The following is a 17,826-nucleotide window of genomic DNA, read 5'->3' as shown; positions in this document are numbered from 1 at the left end:
CGATGAACTGCCTGGAGGGGTCCGGTTGGATAAGGATGGGAGCAGACGAGAAAAGCCTTTTAAGGTCAGAGAAGGCAGCGTCCGCCTCAGGCGTCCAGGCAAATGGGAGGGCAGGAGAGGTGAGACGGGTGAGAGGGGCTGCAACCCTGCCGTAGTCACAGATGAACCTCCGGAAAAAATTGGCAAATCCCAGAAACTGCTGCAGTTTCTTGCGGGAATCAGGGATGGGCCAGTCTGTCACTGCCCTGACCTTCTCCATGTCCTCCCTCTCAGGACGGGACAAGTTAAACAGGTGACTACTGGGCAAAGGGGCGCCGGGGAGGAGATCAGTGGCACAGTCATAGGAGCGATGAGGAGGCAGGGTGAGCGCACAACACTTACTAAAGACCTCTCCCAGGTCATGATAATGTGAGGGAACCAAGGAGAGGTCGGGGGGTTCCTGTGGCAATGGAACACCTCCCTCTGCTGGAGACAGAGCAGATTGTAAGCAGGTGGAATGGCAAAAAGTGCTCCAACTCACCACCTTGCCAGAAGACCAGTCAAATTGGGGATTGTGCCGCTTGAGCCAGGGGTTACCCAGCACCAGGGGAGTGAGGGGAGACAGGATGACATGAAACTGAAGAATCTCGTGGTGATTACCAGAAACAATTAACTCAAGGGGCTTGGTACGGTGAGTAATAAGGGCCAGGTGGCGGCCATCTAAGGCGTTAACAGTTAAGGGAGAGGGTAATTGTTCCAAACTCATGCCAACCTGAGACGCGAAACCGGCGTCAATGAAGTTCTCCTCCGCTCCAGAATCCACCAGGGCTGACACAGGAAAGGGATGACCGAGGGACAGGAGAGTGGCATCCAGCAGTGAGCGAGAACAGTGAGGAACGGGGACGGAGGAGGCGTGGCACAGCAGGGCCCCGAGTCTCACGGCAGAGCCCTGCCCCTCGGGCAGTGACGGACAGGTGGAGATGAGATGCCCGGGCAGCGCACAGTACAGACACACTCCGGTCTTAATCCGATGACGCCGCTCTGCCTGGGTGAGACGTGTGACCCCCAGCTGCATGGGTTCCTCTTCAGTGACAGCATGCGTCACGGGAGCAGAGAGGGCAGTTTCAGGGAAGTGTGGAGAATGGGAAGCAGCGGATGCCGGGGGCACGGAGCTGACTGTCTTCTCCCTACGCCGCTCGCGTAGGCGATTATCCAGCCGGATAGAGAGGGAAATCATTTCATCGAGAGTGTCCGCTTCCTCCCTAGTAGCCAGCTCATCCTTGATTGTCTCACTGAGACCAGAAAGAAAAAGCCCACGTAGTGACTTGTCGTTCCAGCCTGACCTGGCGGCATAGGTCCTGAACTCAACGGAGAACTCAGCTACACTGCGGGAGCCCTGACGTAATGAGATAAGCCGTTTGGCGGCGTCCCCCCCCTCTACTGGGTGATCAAAAACTTTCCTCATTTCAGCTACAAAAAGGTCAAAATTGTCATTAACTGGGGAATCACTGTCCCATAATGCTGAAGCCCACGCTAGTGCATTACCCTTAAGTGACCCCATAATGTAAGCGATCTTCGCCTTTTCAGTGGGGTAGGTGAGAGGCTGCTGACTGAAAACTAGGGAACACTGGATCAAAAAGGCTCTGCACGTACCCATGTCTCCAGAATAGCGCTCCGGCGCAGGAATGAAGGGCTCACGAGCTCGTGGCAGGTGTGACGGGAGAGTGGGAGCAGGCGGAGGTGCCGCTGGTAGTGGAAGCGCTGTGATGTGGGAGGCCAGTAAGTCCAATTGCGCACCCAACTGAGTAACTCGAGTAGCGAGATTCTTAAAGGCTTCCATAGCGTCCCAGAGGGCTTTGCTGTGCTCCGCAACCCGAGAGCCTTGGGCGGCGAGAGCTCCGCGGATAAAGTCCATGTCCGCTGGGTCCATTTTGGCCAGATCGTTCTGTTACGGTTACGATGCTGGACCCAAGAGCAGACAGAGGCAAAGTAGGATTTAAATAAAAGGTTTATTTAACGAGGTGGGGAGCAGGTGGTGAATGGGGAAGCCAGGGGTAGTGCAGCAGGTAGGTAGACTGGAGGTAGTGATCCGGGTAACTGCAGGCAGAGGAAAACACAAGTAAGAAGGAATCACAAAACTACACAAGAAACAAGAAGAGCGAGTACTATCAACTGGAGCCAGGCGTGAATAGTTACCACTGTAGGGAATGATAACGATCTGGCGACGACAGCAGGGAAACCAGGAGTAGATGTAGGTGAGTTGATTGGTGATGAGAACCAGGTGTGGAGACAGACAGGGGGAGTGGGAGTGGCAGAAGGAGGAGGAGCGCACAGCAGCCAGCTGTGATCACGACAGTCTGGTTCTCAGAGTCTAGGGACTCTGCATCACGCAGATGTTGCCTTTCGGAGAAGTACCACCTGCTTCCGTACACATTACAACGTGTGTAATGTAATTCATTATTAGCACCAACGTAAGTTTTATTGTTTCGTTTCATTTTGAGTTTTTTGTCTCTCTAAGACAGTGAAGTGATCGGGCCGGCTTTATATATGGATAGCACTTTCATTTGTGTGCACTATTTAATCTACTTGATACACATTTTTGAGTGACAACAAGACCCACTAGCAGTTTAGCTACCTGGTGACAGCCTTTTTCTTGAAGTTAGCACATATCATGTTAGCTACATAGCCATAGCCTGTAATGACAAGTTTGAAGAATTTTGGACAGAGCCAAGCTAGTTGTTTCCCCCTGCTGCAGTTTGTATGCAAACTTAAGCTAATTGCCTCCTGGCTCCAGCTTCAGAGTGCTATAGATCTTTTAATCTAACTCTTGGCAAAAGAGCAAAGTGTTTTTTTAAATATCAAAGTTTAATTTAATGTTGCCTGCTCCAGCTGTTGCAATATTGCTGTAAATGATAGAGAATTCAGAGTATATATCCCTCAAGTCTACACAATGTAATACTAAAAATGTTTTAGAATTAAAAATTAAGAGGAATTTATCAATATTTATCTTCATCTGGATCACAATCTGAATTGTATTACACTAGGGTGACAAAACATGGGATTCTTGTGCCTTTTTTCTGAAGTACTTCCAGAGAAATAAAAAAATAACTGGATATGTATTTGTAGGCCTGGACATCATATGAGCCCGTTTGAAGCCTAAAAGTCTGCCATCATCACTACGGCCTACGTAGTTCTATAGACAAGACTCAAAACCAGAGGTGGTTGAGCCTGGGAATAACATGCAGAAAATAAGTTACCTATCCTCCTATAAACATATTAACATGATACAAAGCACATTTGGCCCGTTTCATTTTTTTATTGAATCTCAAAAATTGACCTTTAATTTGATTCAGTTTCAATAATTTTTCCGTCATCACAGAAGATATGAACAGTTGTTTGCATTTTAACCCCGGGTTGCTCTTAACCTGTATTTGACAGAGGACTGTTTTTAAAGTGTAATCAGTTTTCCAGCACAGAGCAGAAGGAACACCTGCTGCCACAGGGCTTTGTGCCGCTCGCTTTTTGTTTATCTGTGACTCTTCAAATAGCTCACACAAAATCGAGGGCAGGTGGTGGTCACTGCCGAAGAGACCAGGCAATGAGTATTGAAGAATATTAAATGTATTGGTGTATTGGTTTGCAAAACAAGGCGCTTGCTTGAATTGATTTTTTAAATTGAATGATGAAAGGTGTTTGTGTGTGTGTGTGTGTGTGTGTGTGTGTGTGTGTGTGTGTGTGTGTGTGTGTGTGTGTGTGTGTGTGTGTGTGTGTGTGTGTGTGTGTGTGTGTGTGTGTGTGTGTGTGTGTGTGTGTGTGTGTGTGTGTGTGTGTGTGTGTGTTGAGCGCTTCCTGCACATCCAATAAACACAACAATCTCAAACAGAGCCTAGTTTGTCCCCAGCTTCCACCTTCTGAGTTGCGGTGAGTGTGATTGAATACGTGCATATGTATCAGCGTCTCTGATTAAAGCTGTTAGTGTCTGTCTGGGCATTGCACACACACACACACACACACACACACACACACACACACACACACACACACACACACACACACACACACACACACACACACACACACACACACACACACACACACACAGAGTCGTAGGAGACTGGAGCACCTTCTTGATGAAGGTCGTTGTCTGGCCGTACAAAAAAAAAGAAAACCTTTCGGGGGAGCACTCATCTTTTAGCTTGAAGAAGTTATCTGCTATAAACAAATAAAACTTATAATGAAAATGCACTTTACTGAATACGAAGACAGGGTGGAAATGCCTCCTCTGCTCTGCTGCCATGCTGAACCCTATTATTATCTCCAGTGCCACTGGAGCGCAGGTCTTTGTAAATGAAGCAGGTTATGTTCAGAGTAATATATCCATCACGTTTGCTAGTGCTGGAGTTTCGGTCGACTACGCTTACGTCTCTGGATGATTAATGGCAGTCCCATAATAATTCACCTTCCTCTTACAAACCCTGCATACTGTATGACTCACCTCAAAAACTCACCCAGGCTTGCTGTCATTGGAGATCAAGTCTAGAGAAACAATACTGTAGACTAGTTGATGCAATGTGTTTCCATTTTGAGTTTGATGAAGGTTCATATTTTGATTGTGACTTTAGCCAATTTGATTTACTGCATACTTTACTTACTTCACACACTCACTCACTCGCTCCCTCGCACACTCGCTCCCTCGCACACTCACTCACTCACTCACTCACTCACTCACTCACTCACTCACTCACTCACTCACTCACTCACTCACTCACTCACTCACTCACTCACTCACTCACTCACTCACTCACTCACTCACTCACTCACTCACTCACTCACTCACTCACTCACTCACTCACTCTACACTACTTGATAGACATGAATTGGATCCTGTTCTTTCCACGTCTTCCCTCCACATGTTATCGGTGCAAATCAATTTCCTTACATTGTAATCAGGATACCTTTGAGTCAGCCTTGTGATGGGTGAAGAGCTCCCACCCCAAGCTGACAATCACCATCACACACAAATTAAATCACCTTTGGAGATCTTTGTACCTCTCCACACGCTCACACTCCCACTGAGTGCTGTGACAATAACAGCCCCGGCCTACTGTGGTTCAACTACTGGGTAATTGCAGTCATCATTTAAGCGAGTGGCTTACATTATAGCCCAGAGGAGACGTAGGTGTGCTGTATGCGAGTGTGTGCTTGTTTAGTGACTCGCTTATACGCTCGCTGTTCAAAGTGGATGAATGGTGAGTGTTATTGCTGTTAATGATAGCTCTCTTTTCGAAAGTACCCCCTTATCACAATGTCTCTCATATGGCCCCTGTTGAAAAGCTGTAGAAAAGCTGTCGAAAATTATTATGAGGCCTCTGCTGTCTGAATATGTTCCATGATTGTTAAGATGTAATACATCATTGTTTACATTTTCAGCTACAATTTTCTGTTCACCAGTGCAGCTATACAGTATATGTAGGCTATACACAATAGTGCTCATTGTGCACAAAAAAATAGCCAAAGTGATTATTACTATACTATTACATTTGTTATTTTACTTTTATTATTGATGCATTCATTATGATAATTATCCTATAAACTATTAAGTTTTTCCCTTATTGTATGACCTCCAAGGAAAATGGATGACTTCCTGTCCAGACAACCAGGCTATTTGGCTAAGTTATGGAGAAATGAGTGGGACATTTGAAGTTTGATATATTTATTTTTTAAGTTACAATTTCCAGGTAATTAGTTTAAAATGTCTGCCTTTTTATACATTCAGTGGAGAAAAAAAACATAATTTATCACTCTGAAATATAATAGAATAAAGTCATGAAACTGATTAACCCAAGTAGATTGCAAGTAGCTCAAATAAATAATTAATTGGTCTAGTACCACTATTACTTCTTGCATCTGTAATTTAAGCGTGATAAGAAATGTGACCCATGTGTCACATTGTAATGCTAACAAGCAGCGTTGTAGGATTATATGATATCTTGACAGCTCCGTTTCAATTTGTATGTGCTCAAAGAAACTTTAGTAGAAATATACTGTATGAGCACGTGCTCTGCATATGATTACACATAGTGCTGTTTTTCCCCCTTACAAATAAAAAAAAGGGGTCTAGCATCCATTGCCCTCACTAATGAGCTTGGCTACCATAGCAACAGCCCTACAGGGAGTAGTTTGTTAATTAGCTGCCTTCTCACTAGGTACGCTCGGTTTATGGATGCATGAGTAATGTGTTGGGTTTCCTGTTTCTTGACGTGTGAACTCCACAATAAGCATTGTGTCAGAGGTGTTATAGAAAGCAATGTGCTGTGAAATGCATAAAAAAATAAATCATGCCACCTTTTGCTTTTTTTCAGATAACATTCTCTCTCACCATGCGGGGAAAGACTAAGATGGCATTCCAGTAAAACCAGGACGAAAGGAGTCGGAAAGGCAGAGAACGCGAGACAAAAAACATATCCTCTTTTGAATCTTCCATCATTTTGGATAAGGAATAACTCTTCACAAGAAAAGCAATATAAACGTGTCAAAAAGAGAACTCTTCTTTTTGAATATATTCATTTGACTCTGAACCCTTGCCCCTAAGTCCTCACTATGAGTGCTCTTGCGGGGAAGGTACAGTGGGGCTCAAAATGGAACACCTTTACGTCCCGCATGCTGAGGACCAAACCTGTGGAGTCCATGTTGGATTCGGCCATGACAGGCACGGGCCCTCATGGTACAAAGCTGGCCCGCGTGTTGTCCACAGTGGACCTGGTGTCGCTAGGGGTGGGCAGCTGCGTCGGCACGGGGATGTACGTGGTGTCCGGGCTGGTCGCCAAGGAGATGGCTGGCCCGGGGGTCATTGTGTCCTTCATTATCGCCGCTGTGGCCTCCATACTGTCAGGTGAGAAGACTGAGGGGGGAAAGAGAATAGACACACATGCATGCTTTTAAATACTCTTTTTTTATGTTCATATAATGTATACACAACCACACACACATGCACGCAGGCATGCATGCACGCACGTGCGCACGCACATGCACAAACACACACACACACACACGCACACACACACACACACACACACACACACACATACACACACACACACACACACACACACGCACACGCACACGCACACACACGCACACACACACACACACACACACACGCAAGATAACCTTAACATGCTCTGGGCCAAGATATAAAGGTTACTGTCACTCTTATCACCATTATACATATGTGATTTATATGAAGGGCCTTTCAATTACCATGCAATCAGAACAAGGGCAAAGACATTATACAGGCAGAGGCAGAGCTATAGAATAAAAGGCACTCAAGGGACGACTTAGTACTACATCAATGCTCCCTATCAATACCTTCAAGTCAGCTTTTCACTTAGGTGATAATATCAGTAAATGTGTGTCTCTGTCTGTTCTTTTTCTCCACCACAGGAGTATGTTATGCAGAGTTTGGCGTGCGCGTGCCTAAGACCACCGGTTCGGCCTACACGTACAGCTACGTGACGGTGGGCGAGTGCGTGGCGTTTTTCATCGGCTGGAACCTAATCCTGGAGTATCTGATTGGCACGGCGGCGGGGGCGTCGGCCCTCAGCAGCATGGCCGATTCGCTGGCCAACCACACCATCAGCGACTTCATGATCACACACATCGGAAGGCTCCATGGCTTGGGTGAGTGGAAGAAAGGCCAGGGATGTGTGTGCCTCCTCTGACATCATTGTTCAAGTTTTTTGTATTGTATATTTTGTATGTATTGTTGTTTTTGCTTCGCATTTGTTTGACTTGACATCTTTGCAAATGAGGGTCACCCCTTAACTGATCGCTCATGTATAAAAAAAGGTTTAATCGAAGAAAAAGAAAAATAACGTGAAAAAAATACATTACATAGTGAAATAAGCGATCAACAACAGTTTTAAAAAAGTGAAAAGATTATTGTCATTAACACGTTTTTCATTTGTTTGACTGTAAATCAGCGTTTACAGAATGAAAACACTTGTAAGTTGTTTAGTAGTAATTGGGAGTCTTTTGCTTGATTTCTTTAAAAAAAAACATGGCTTATCCGCTAGGCTAGTCCATCATCAGTGTCTTAATCAACCTTCGGCAGGGATTCCTGTAAAAACGGCAAACAGACGTTCATCCCAGTGACCTCTGGACCCAAATGATCCCTTTTCCTCCCCACCCTCCACTAGAGGATCAGAGTCAGCTCTATTCCTGTGGTTGTAGGTTAATGTCAGATACTCCCTGGCGTGCCAAGGCTTGACCCTTGAGTTACCACGGGGCTGAATGACAGCTATGCCAATCTGTCCAGAAGCAGATTTAATAAACCTGTATCTCTGCTGTCAGTCAGTATTCTTGCAGCAATGTTTGCAGTGCAGTGCTCGTCACCATGATTTGCAATCTCAAGATCTCACAGATGCACAATGCCACTGTATTATGGGGAATTTATTGTATAACAGTACACATTTGAAATCCCCCCCACCAAAAATGAAATAAGTAAATAAACAAACACTATCTGGGAAATTCATCCAACCTGTCATCCCAACAATGTTTCACATGGAAATGATGTCATTATGGAAAGGGACAGCGGTTCTGTACCATCTTGGATTTCTAAACAAATCACGCAACATCAGTTTTTCCAGGTCATAGATCGTACCATGAGGGGAATGAATGCCTGTTTATCTGCAGTAATACTATATAGCTGGTGTGCCGTGCCAGCTGTGTCTATCTGTGTGACTACGCCCTGACAGTCTCTTCCTGTTGGACACTGACATAGCGGCAGTGGTTGTACGGTGGTCACATGGTATAAGCAACAGCAAGGCCAGATGTTCCAGCACATAATGGAAAGTTAATGTTTCCTTTTTCCTGATAGAGAAAAACACCTGTTTCTCAACACCGCAGTTCAAAATATGTGTCGTTAGTGCAGCATGTGCAATGCTGAGTTGGGTACAAATTACTTTTTCTAAATCACTCTTTAGCAGACACTGTACTTAGTGACTGTTCTAGTATGTGGCCTTTTAAATAGTCCATAGTAGCGCTGATACAATAAATTGACTAATTGATTAATTGGTCTACTTAGTTGAGCTTAAAACGTTCATTCTAGACTTCGGAAATGTATCAACTCAAAGTTTAACTTGCTTGTTGTTTCTGAAGCTTTCACTTCACAGCGGTTGGAATTTGTCCAGTACAATAACTGAGCCACCTCCATTAGAATGGCTACATTTCCTGAGGAAGTCTATAAAATGAGCTTTGGAAAGAGTGTGTTGTGATTTATTATGCAGACAAGCTACTTACTTGAGAGACAGAAAACAACCTCAACTCTAAAATACTATTAATCATTTATATGGAAAAAATGCTTGACATTTGCTGGTTTCAACTTCTGTGTGATGATTTGCTGCTGTTCTCTTATTTTCAATATTTGAATATCTGTGGGTTTGGAACTATCGGTCATTCAAAATAAGCACCAAGGCTTAATTTTTTGTTTCATTTTCAAACGAGACTATTGATAAGATAAATCGATGGTGAAAAATATCCTTAATGAAAGCCTGGGCAATAGATCTGTTGACTTAGCCAGCTTTCTTTTTTGCAAGCAATTTTGCATCCCCCACCACCACCTACAACAACATATAGTATCTGTGTGCTACCCCTAACCCTAACCCTATCCTTTAGGTAAAGGGGAGCAGTCCTACCCAGACCTGCTGGCTCTGCTGATAGCGCTGGTGGTGACAGTGATAGTTGCTCTGGGAGTGAAGAACTCGGTGGGCTTAAACAACGTGCTGAACGTCATCAACCTCATAGTGTGGGTGTTCATAATGATCGCAGGGCTGTTCTTCGTCAACGGAGAGAACTGGGACGAGGGCAGATTCCTGCCCTTTGGCTGGTCTGGGGTAAGCAGATACATTTACATAACACAGGGAGGTTGGTGTGATGGCAATGTCTTGTGTAACTACGTACTTTTCAGATATTCACTATACATATGTACTGTATATCAGGTCAAAATGTATTCATGACTTTAAGGAGGTTTTCCTGAAAACCTAGATGGTCTACGAGGAATGTTTATTGGGGGCAATAGGTAGCCAGTTCCTGTCCTATCTGAACAAATAGTGTAAGAGAATAACCCAATAAACCGGAGGCCATCTGTTAGCTCAAACATCCTGTTGAGGATCTAAAATACTGTGAGTTTGAAGGCAGGTGTATGTAGATTGAGACCCCATGTGCTTATGTTCTTTATGTAAACTATCATAACTCTTGCATACGTTGTGTTCCAGGTTATGCAGGGGGCAGCCACCTGTTTCTATGCCTTCATTGGATTTGACATCATCGCCACAACAGGAGAGGAGGCCAAGAGTCCCAACACTTCCATCCCGTATGCCATCACTGCCTCCCTCATCACCTGCCTCACTGCCTACGTCTCTGTGAGTCCCCTTGAGCACCACCATAGACATACATGAGCAATTTCCCTTTTTGAGTATTTTGGAGTTAAGAGGTGGTGTGAGGACAATTAAGAATGCAAACCCTTGAGCTGATATACTGTAGCTGATTAGATTTTTTTGTCTGAAAAAAAAATGTATGAGGTTGGATAATGACTTGACTGCCTGACTCCCTGACAGATGAATATTATCACATTGATTGTGGAAAGAACGTAGGCTGTAGTCTAACTTTTGTCATACGCCCACACAGTGCTACCCCAAACTTTTGAAAAGTGTCTGACAGAAGGATGGAAAACATCACATACCAAAGTTGCATTGCCCCTGCACTCCAACTGTGCCTGTGGGGGTGTGTTTCTCATCACTGATCTTTAGGTATTCAGCTTGCATAGCCTAACAAGATTTCTAACTTTGACACGTTGGTCCTGGATGGCTGTTGCTATGGGTACTTGGTACCGACCAGTGGCCTATCAGGATGGAGAATTTCCTCAGCATCGCCATGGGGCAAAAGATTGCATCAGCATCAAAGCCCTCCTACTACTTTTGGAACAAGCTGTCTTACTCTCCGTCTCCAAGTTGCATGTCTTTCTCCACATCGACCCCTCGCTGGTTCTAGAAAGTCTACTTTCTGAGCGTCTCTTAATCTCTGTGTTTCTTTGATCTATCTCACCCTGTGGGTATCTTGGAAAAAACTTTTTTTGCTACAATTCAATTGATGCGGTTGAATTAGAGAGAGTAAGACACAATGTAGCGTCATCAAAAGTAGTAAGGTTCACCCTATGGTGCATTGCCTGAGTTTCTGCACATCCATGCTTTAAAGCTGGCGGCACTGCATATTCAGTATGCATATTCACTCAAAAGGGGGGCAAGAATGAGAATAATATTGAATGATGTTTTTTTTTTTAAGATATTTTTTTGGCATTTTTATGCTTTATTGACTGTGTAGAGACAGAGTTGAAATGGGACAGGGAGGGGAGTGACATGCAGAGAACGACCGCGGGCTGGAATCAAACCTGGGTCCGCTGCTGGCCGAGGCCCATGGGGGGGACGCCCTACCAACTGAGCTAAAGGCGCCCCCTGAATGATGTTTTTTGATTATACCTCAATCATGCTGGGGAGTCACATTAACGTGCAAACTGAAAACTTATCAAGAACGAGCTTAATTGGGCACGGTATAATGCAGTTTATGATCAGCTCTGCTCTCTCAAAAAAACATGTTTAAGCAGGATTTGTTGTATGATTCCCTCTAGATTTATACAGTCCCCCTATGGTTCACTAACACTGTCAACCAGCCTGTGCCCAGAAGAGTTAAAGGGCCCCAGGTTATTACTAGGAGTGATATGATCTCCCTATCTTCTTCTGTGTGAGGGTTAGTCTTTTATATTGTTTCCCTCTCTTCCTGCAATATGTCAGTGCAAATCCATCTCTAGTGTGGTGCAGGATCTGTGGCAGATGGTCCTGCATGATTTCACACGTCAGACACAAGGATCAAAATGCCATGCTCGCTCACGCAAACACACACACAGACACACTCACACACACACACACACACCACACACACACACAAACTGAGAGAGTAGCATGACTGATGAACATCTTGTATGCAATGGGATGTGCGATTTGTTGAACGCTTGTGTGCCAAGTGCGCTGTGAGAATGTAGCTGAACACTTTGTATGTAATTATAGCATCTGTCAAATGTTCTCTGATGAGGTTAAAAAACAGGCTGCATTTAGTAGCTATGGTGGAGGTTTCACAATCGTGTCTGGTGATCTTAATCAGCTTTTCTTAAGCCTTTTTTTCTTCTTCTTCTTTTCTCTCTGTTTGTATCCAACCACCCAGGTCTCTGTGATCCTGACCCTGATGGTACCGTACAATGAGATAGACACAGACGCCCCGCTCATGGAGATGTTTGCTCAGCACGGCTGTATGTTCGCAAAGTACATTGTGGCGGTGGGCTCCATAGCTGGACTCACTGTATCTCTACTGGGGTCCTTGTTCCCTATGCCCAGGGTCATCTACGCCATGGCAGGGGATGGCCTACTGTTCAAGTCAGTGCACATAGATATTTATTTTCACATCAATCTAAATTAAGTGCGCTACTTACTTTCAATTTACTCCATTTTTTGTGTGTCTTTTAGGTTCTTGGCCAATGTGTCTTCCTACACAGAGACCCCTGCTGTTGCCTGTGTGGTGTCTGGCTTCCTGGCTGCCATCCTTTCCCTCCTGGTCAGCCTCAGAGACCTCATTGAGATGATGTCCATAGGAACCCTGCTGGCCTATACCCTGGTGAGTGGTGGAACATGATAGTTGACCCATCAAAATAAACCATATGGACTCTTGAAGGGTGCATCCGACCCACTATATTTGTTAACTGTATTACAATGATTTATTTGTCACTTGATAACCCGTTGACAAAGATGGCTGCGAGTGGACCAACAGTAAAATTAAAAAAAAACTATTGTAGATATGTGTATACTGTTTCAACTTATGAATTGTACTTAATCTAGGAGACTTATAGACGAGGGATTTCCTTTATTTGTGTACATGTTCTTATGATAATGTCAGATTAGGACAAAAGTGCTCTGCTATCTGAGGGAGGGGATATTGCTGGGAAGACTAATCCACACAACACGTGAATCATACTGAATTGTACAAGAGCTGTAACCATACGAGGTTCTTAGCAAAGTCAGCAATCCCAACATGTGTTATATATAAACAGAAGGTTGTGGTGATGAGGGGAGCTCCAGCATCAATCATTGTGTGCATGTGTGTCAGGTTCATTGAAGGTTAACCTATGCCCTTCTATTGGATAGTTGTTGTTACTGGTAGCTGATCAGCTGAGATATCAATGAGCCAGGTACTGATGTTTTAATGAAATCCTGATAACCAATCAGTACCAAAATAATGCTCCATATCCACAGTGGTAACAAAAAAAGTAATTAAAACTTAAATAGCATAGGTTTTTTCTTAAAAAGTTTGAAACATTTTTATTTGTGGGAAAAACTATTAGCAGGAAGATAATTGTGGGGGGACAATGGGCTACAATATCTCAGCTTTAAAAAGTAAATAATTATTCCCCCTCATTTGTCTGCAGGTAAGCCTGTGTGTGCTCCTATTGCGTTACCAACCGGAGGGCGAGATCCATGGCTTTGTAAACTTTCTCTCAGAGGAGCAGAACAACAAGAGGAAGGAAGGCGTTCTGGCCGAGTGCGAGAAAGACGCCTTGTCGCCCACCAGCGAGCTAGACGAGTACGGAGGGCCCGCCACCAACACCTGCGGAGCCAAAAACCTGCCGTCGCTAGGAGACAACGAGATGCTCATAGGCAAACCGGATAAAACCGCCTACACTGCCAACCACCCAAACTACGGCACGGTGGATATGGCCACCGGCATTGAAGCAGAGGAGACAGAGGGCGGGGTGTCCCGGCGTTTGAAGAAGCTGATTGGACCACGTTACTACACCATGCGGATCCGATTGGGCCTCCCGGCAAAGATGGACAGGCCGACCGTGGCCACCGGGAAAACTGTCACCCTGTGTGTGCTGCTCCTCTTCATCGTCATCTTCGCTTTCTGCTCCTTCATCATTTTTGGTGAGCAACATGTGAACAACATACAGTCAGGAATTTTCAATACAGTGTAACAATTAAAGGTAGAGTATGCTCATGCTTGTTGTCAAAATGAGCAAATATCTCCTAATGATCCTCTACCAGTCCGTACTGTGTGTGCGCTGTGAAAAAAAAATCCAGTGTTAAAACACAGCCTTGGTTCTGTAAACAAAGACAGCCCATCGTAGCTAGCAACATGCCCGTTTACAGAGCAAACTTTAATCACGTCTTTTCTTTCTCTTTTTCCATCCTCTCTGTCCAGGATCGAGCAGTATTGGCGAGGGTCACTGGTGGGCTGTGATGCTATTGGTGTTCTTCATCCTCTTCATTGCCCTGCTCGTCATCATCATCCTGCAGCAGCCAGAGAACCCTAAGCGGCTGCCTTACATGGCGCCCTGTGTGCCCTTTGTCCCTGCTTCAGCCATGCTGGTCAACATCTACCTCATGCTCAAACTGTCTGTCATCACCTGGATACGATTCTCAGTCTGGTGCCTCGTGGGTAAGCGGCCATCTCACTGAATTGTAGTTTGTCTTGTTTTTATCAGGTTTGGAGTCTTTTATAACCAGATTTTTTTTAAGACAGGATCTAGGTCCTTTCTGCCAACCTGTACAGATGGGAACTGACCGTGTTTTGATCTTAAACAATAGAGCGATAAATCCATCACCCTTGAAATTACTTATCTCTTTTTGGCTCGGCGAGACAGAAAAATCGAGTGTGTGTCTGGCTTACTCACTTTGTTTTGTTATGGAAGAATAAGGAAGTCTCATTTCATTTTTATTTCCTGCCTCGGTTGTATCTATCCGTGCATCTGTATTTGTCTGTGTGTGTATGCGTGTGTTTTTGTGTGTGTTTGTGTACTTGTGTGTGGGAAAGCGCTCACCATGTAGGGGAGAACGGGGTAAGTAGGCACACTTTTTACTCTAGTGAGAATTGCTCATCACCAAAACATCTGTCAATAGCCATTCCTACATTAAATTGAAGCTTAAGGTGTTGGCTAGAAATGTGTGTCTCTCTTTTTTTCCAACTTATTGTAATGAAGAAGTAATTTACCATCAAAGACACTCTGACACATTGTGACAACCAACCCCATCAAGGGGTCGGTTGTCACACACTATGGGGTTGTTTGTCACAATGTTATCTTAATGGGAAAAATCTTAAAAAGAAGGCAAGGAGGCAGAACCAAATTTGAATGTTTAATTGCATTGTCAAGTTGACAAATAGGCCTACATAACGTTCTGTAGCCTTGGCAGCTGGTCTAGTTTGGGATGCACTGGGTTGTTTTGATTTTGTTGCCCTTTTTTCTTTTGCTTGCTAGCTGCCTTTTCCTGCTCTATTCTTTCCTTCTCTCGGGTGTCAGTGAGGATACAGCTTGACAATTTCTTTCGTTATTGGGTTCCTTTTCTGGCTGCAGCCTTGAGATAACATGTGACAACCAACCCCCAAAAAAATTTGACGACCAACCCCAACTTGAATTTCTTGCTAGCATCAAGGCCAACAACCATCTGACAACTAATTAGCTTGCTAACCACAATCTAAACTATAGTTTACCATTCACACTTTCTGAGGGTAACAAGTGTTTTGTTATAAACCCATTGTGTAAAAGCCTAGAAGAAAAATACTGAGAAGCAAAATATTTTGAATTTGACATGAAAAACACAAAACATCCTCTCACCTGAAATGCAGCTGTCTTCCTCCAAGGAAGTCTATGTATGTGACCTCTGATCCCAATTCTGGACCTTTTTTATATCAACATTTCAGAGCTAGCGCGCTCTGGTGGCGAGATATAACGTATGTGACATCCAACCCATGTGACAAATTACCCCGTTCTCCCCTACTTGAACTTACCATTTCAATCCTTTTAATTCTTTGTAGTTTTTATTGCTTATGTAAAGACATAATTAATTCAGACTAGTGTCCAACAACGCTGAAAACTGATGCCTTTTTTTTCTTTACCGTGTGAGTAGGATTGCTTTATTCCTCTGACTCAATACGAGTGGGACGAATTGTTTTTCAAATGCACTTTTGAATTTGTTTTTCTTAACCTCTTAAAGTAGTGTTCTAAGCTCTAAAACACTATCTGTTTACGTGTATGTACAGTACGTGTCTGTCCATACAGTATACATGCTGATATTTGTCTGTGTGTGCCTTTCAGGTGTGATTATCTACTTTGGCTATGGCATGTGGAACAGTACGTTGGAGATCAGGGCCAGAGAGAACGAGGTGCACGCCTCCACCTACCAGCGCTACGATCAAGGTGTGGACGAAGGCTTCTGTGGCTTCGACGACGACTTCTACCCGCCTAACACTGAGGAGGGGGGGTCAGGGCTCCCCCCTCCCTCACAAGCTAAAGCCCAAAGTGACGGGACGCCAGTTAAAGCTGCAGGCAGGACCGTAGCCAATCACGGCCTGGCAGAAGAGGATCCCATGGATTTCTGAAAGGACTGACTCTCTTGTGTGTTACCCTGAATGTACTGCCTTGTCTGCTGCCTGGGGAAAAAAAAGAAAGTGGTGGGGAACAGTAGTGTGAGTGCGTTAATGATTGTGTGGGTGTATATGTGTGTGCATGCCAGCATGTGTGTGTGTGTGTGTGTGTCTGCGTGTGTGTTTGTTTGGTGTTTCTTACCCTTGGGCTAGATAGTTTCTTGGAACTGCTTTTCACCTTACTCAACCACTTGCTTTGCTCCCAAGCTCACACAGCAAAAATGTGAGCGTCAAGGTCACAAGTGTCTTTGTCACACAGTCGTTATTCACTTACTGGAGTCTCCACGTCCCACGCAAAAATAAAAAAAGAAGCCAGCTGGAGAAGTGCAGACGTAGCAAGAGATAAAATACAAAAATGTGACTCGCTGCTCTGTGAGCCATGACACATTGTGTGTGTGTGTGTGTGTGTACTGAGCAAATCAGTTAACAGTTTATATCCGGGAATTTACCGGAGAAGATGAAGAAGGTGGTGGTGGTGAGCGAGGGACAGATGAATCAGCACCTCCCTTCCGGTTATAACACCCGACATACGGGAAAATTAGATGACATGATCGCCCGAGCTATTTCCTATGTACAGGTCTGACTTTCTCTGCTCGTTCTGCTACTTTCAACAGAGCGGACTGCAGTCACACACACACTCTCAAAAACTCAAAAACAAATGGTCCTTAAAATTAAAAACTGCTTTCTGTCCATCTTTAATTATTTCCCCTGACCCTCTAACATCTAGCCCAAGGGATTCAGGACTGGATTGGGAAGAGGGTGTTGATGTTGTCTGCCACAAATAGTACTTTTGGACTTTGCTTGCAATAGTGCCTTCATCCACAATACGTGTATGTGTGTTTTTCCAATTATGTGTGTTTTTATACTTTAATTTTGCCTGTGTGTGCGTGAGGGTGTATGTGCAATCAAACTCAACCTTTTACATTGATTCTCACGTCTGTGTGTGTGTGTGTGTGTGTGTAGATATAAAGTGTGTTCTTCAGGTTCCCTTGCTGTGTATGTGTAGGTATTTCTTTTGTTTTGTTTTTCCTGCGCCTTGCATGAAGCTCAGAATCAATCCAAAGCAGCTCATTGTACGATATAACACACTGGCTGTGAGATCATCGGTGTACCTAAAAGGATGAGAGAGTCCAGTGTGTAACTGAGAGAGAGAGAGAGAGAGAGAGAGAGAGAGAGAGAGAGAGAGAGAGAGAGAGAGAGAGAGAGAGAGAGAGAGAGAGAGAGAGAGAGAGAGAACAGGTGGAATCTGTATTGACATCCTGCATGGTTCATTGTGACGAATGTCATCATTTCTGTTCGGTATTTTCTGTGTGCTTGTCTCTACGT

The 17,826-nt window shown here is 44.4% G+C and overlaps 1 protein-coding gene across 1 annotated transcript; it reads left to right on the top strand.

Moving 5' to 3' along the window:
- Nucleotides 1–6,579: 6,579 nt before the first annotated feature.
- slc7a14a (solute carrier family 7 member 14a) lies at nt 6,580–16,455 on the top strand (the record flags this gene model as incomplete). The annotated part of the gene is made up of 9 exons (XM_080041915.1): nt 6,580–6,871; nt 7,423–7,659; nt 9,655–9,872; nt 10,254–10,400; nt 12,253–12,461; nt 12,552–12,699; nt 13,508–14,003; nt 14,281–14,517; nt 16,172–16,455. The coding sequence occupies 9 exons, from the start codon at nt 6,580–6,582 to the stop codon at nt 16,453–16,455; spliced, it is 2,268 nt and encodes a 755-aa protein (XP_079898041.1).
- Nucleotides 16,456–17,826: the final 1,371 nt, after the last annotated feature.

This window comes from Ammodytes marinus (genome assembly GCF_949987685.1).
Source record: "Ammodytes marinus genome assembly, chromosome: 15".
NCBI classification, from domain to species: Eukaryota; Metazoa; Chordata; class Actinopteri; order Uranoscopiformes; family Ammodytidae; genus Ammodytes; species Ammodytes marinus.
Note: the sequence above shows the minus strand (reverse complement) of the source record. Positions and strands in the feature narration are given on the sequence as shown.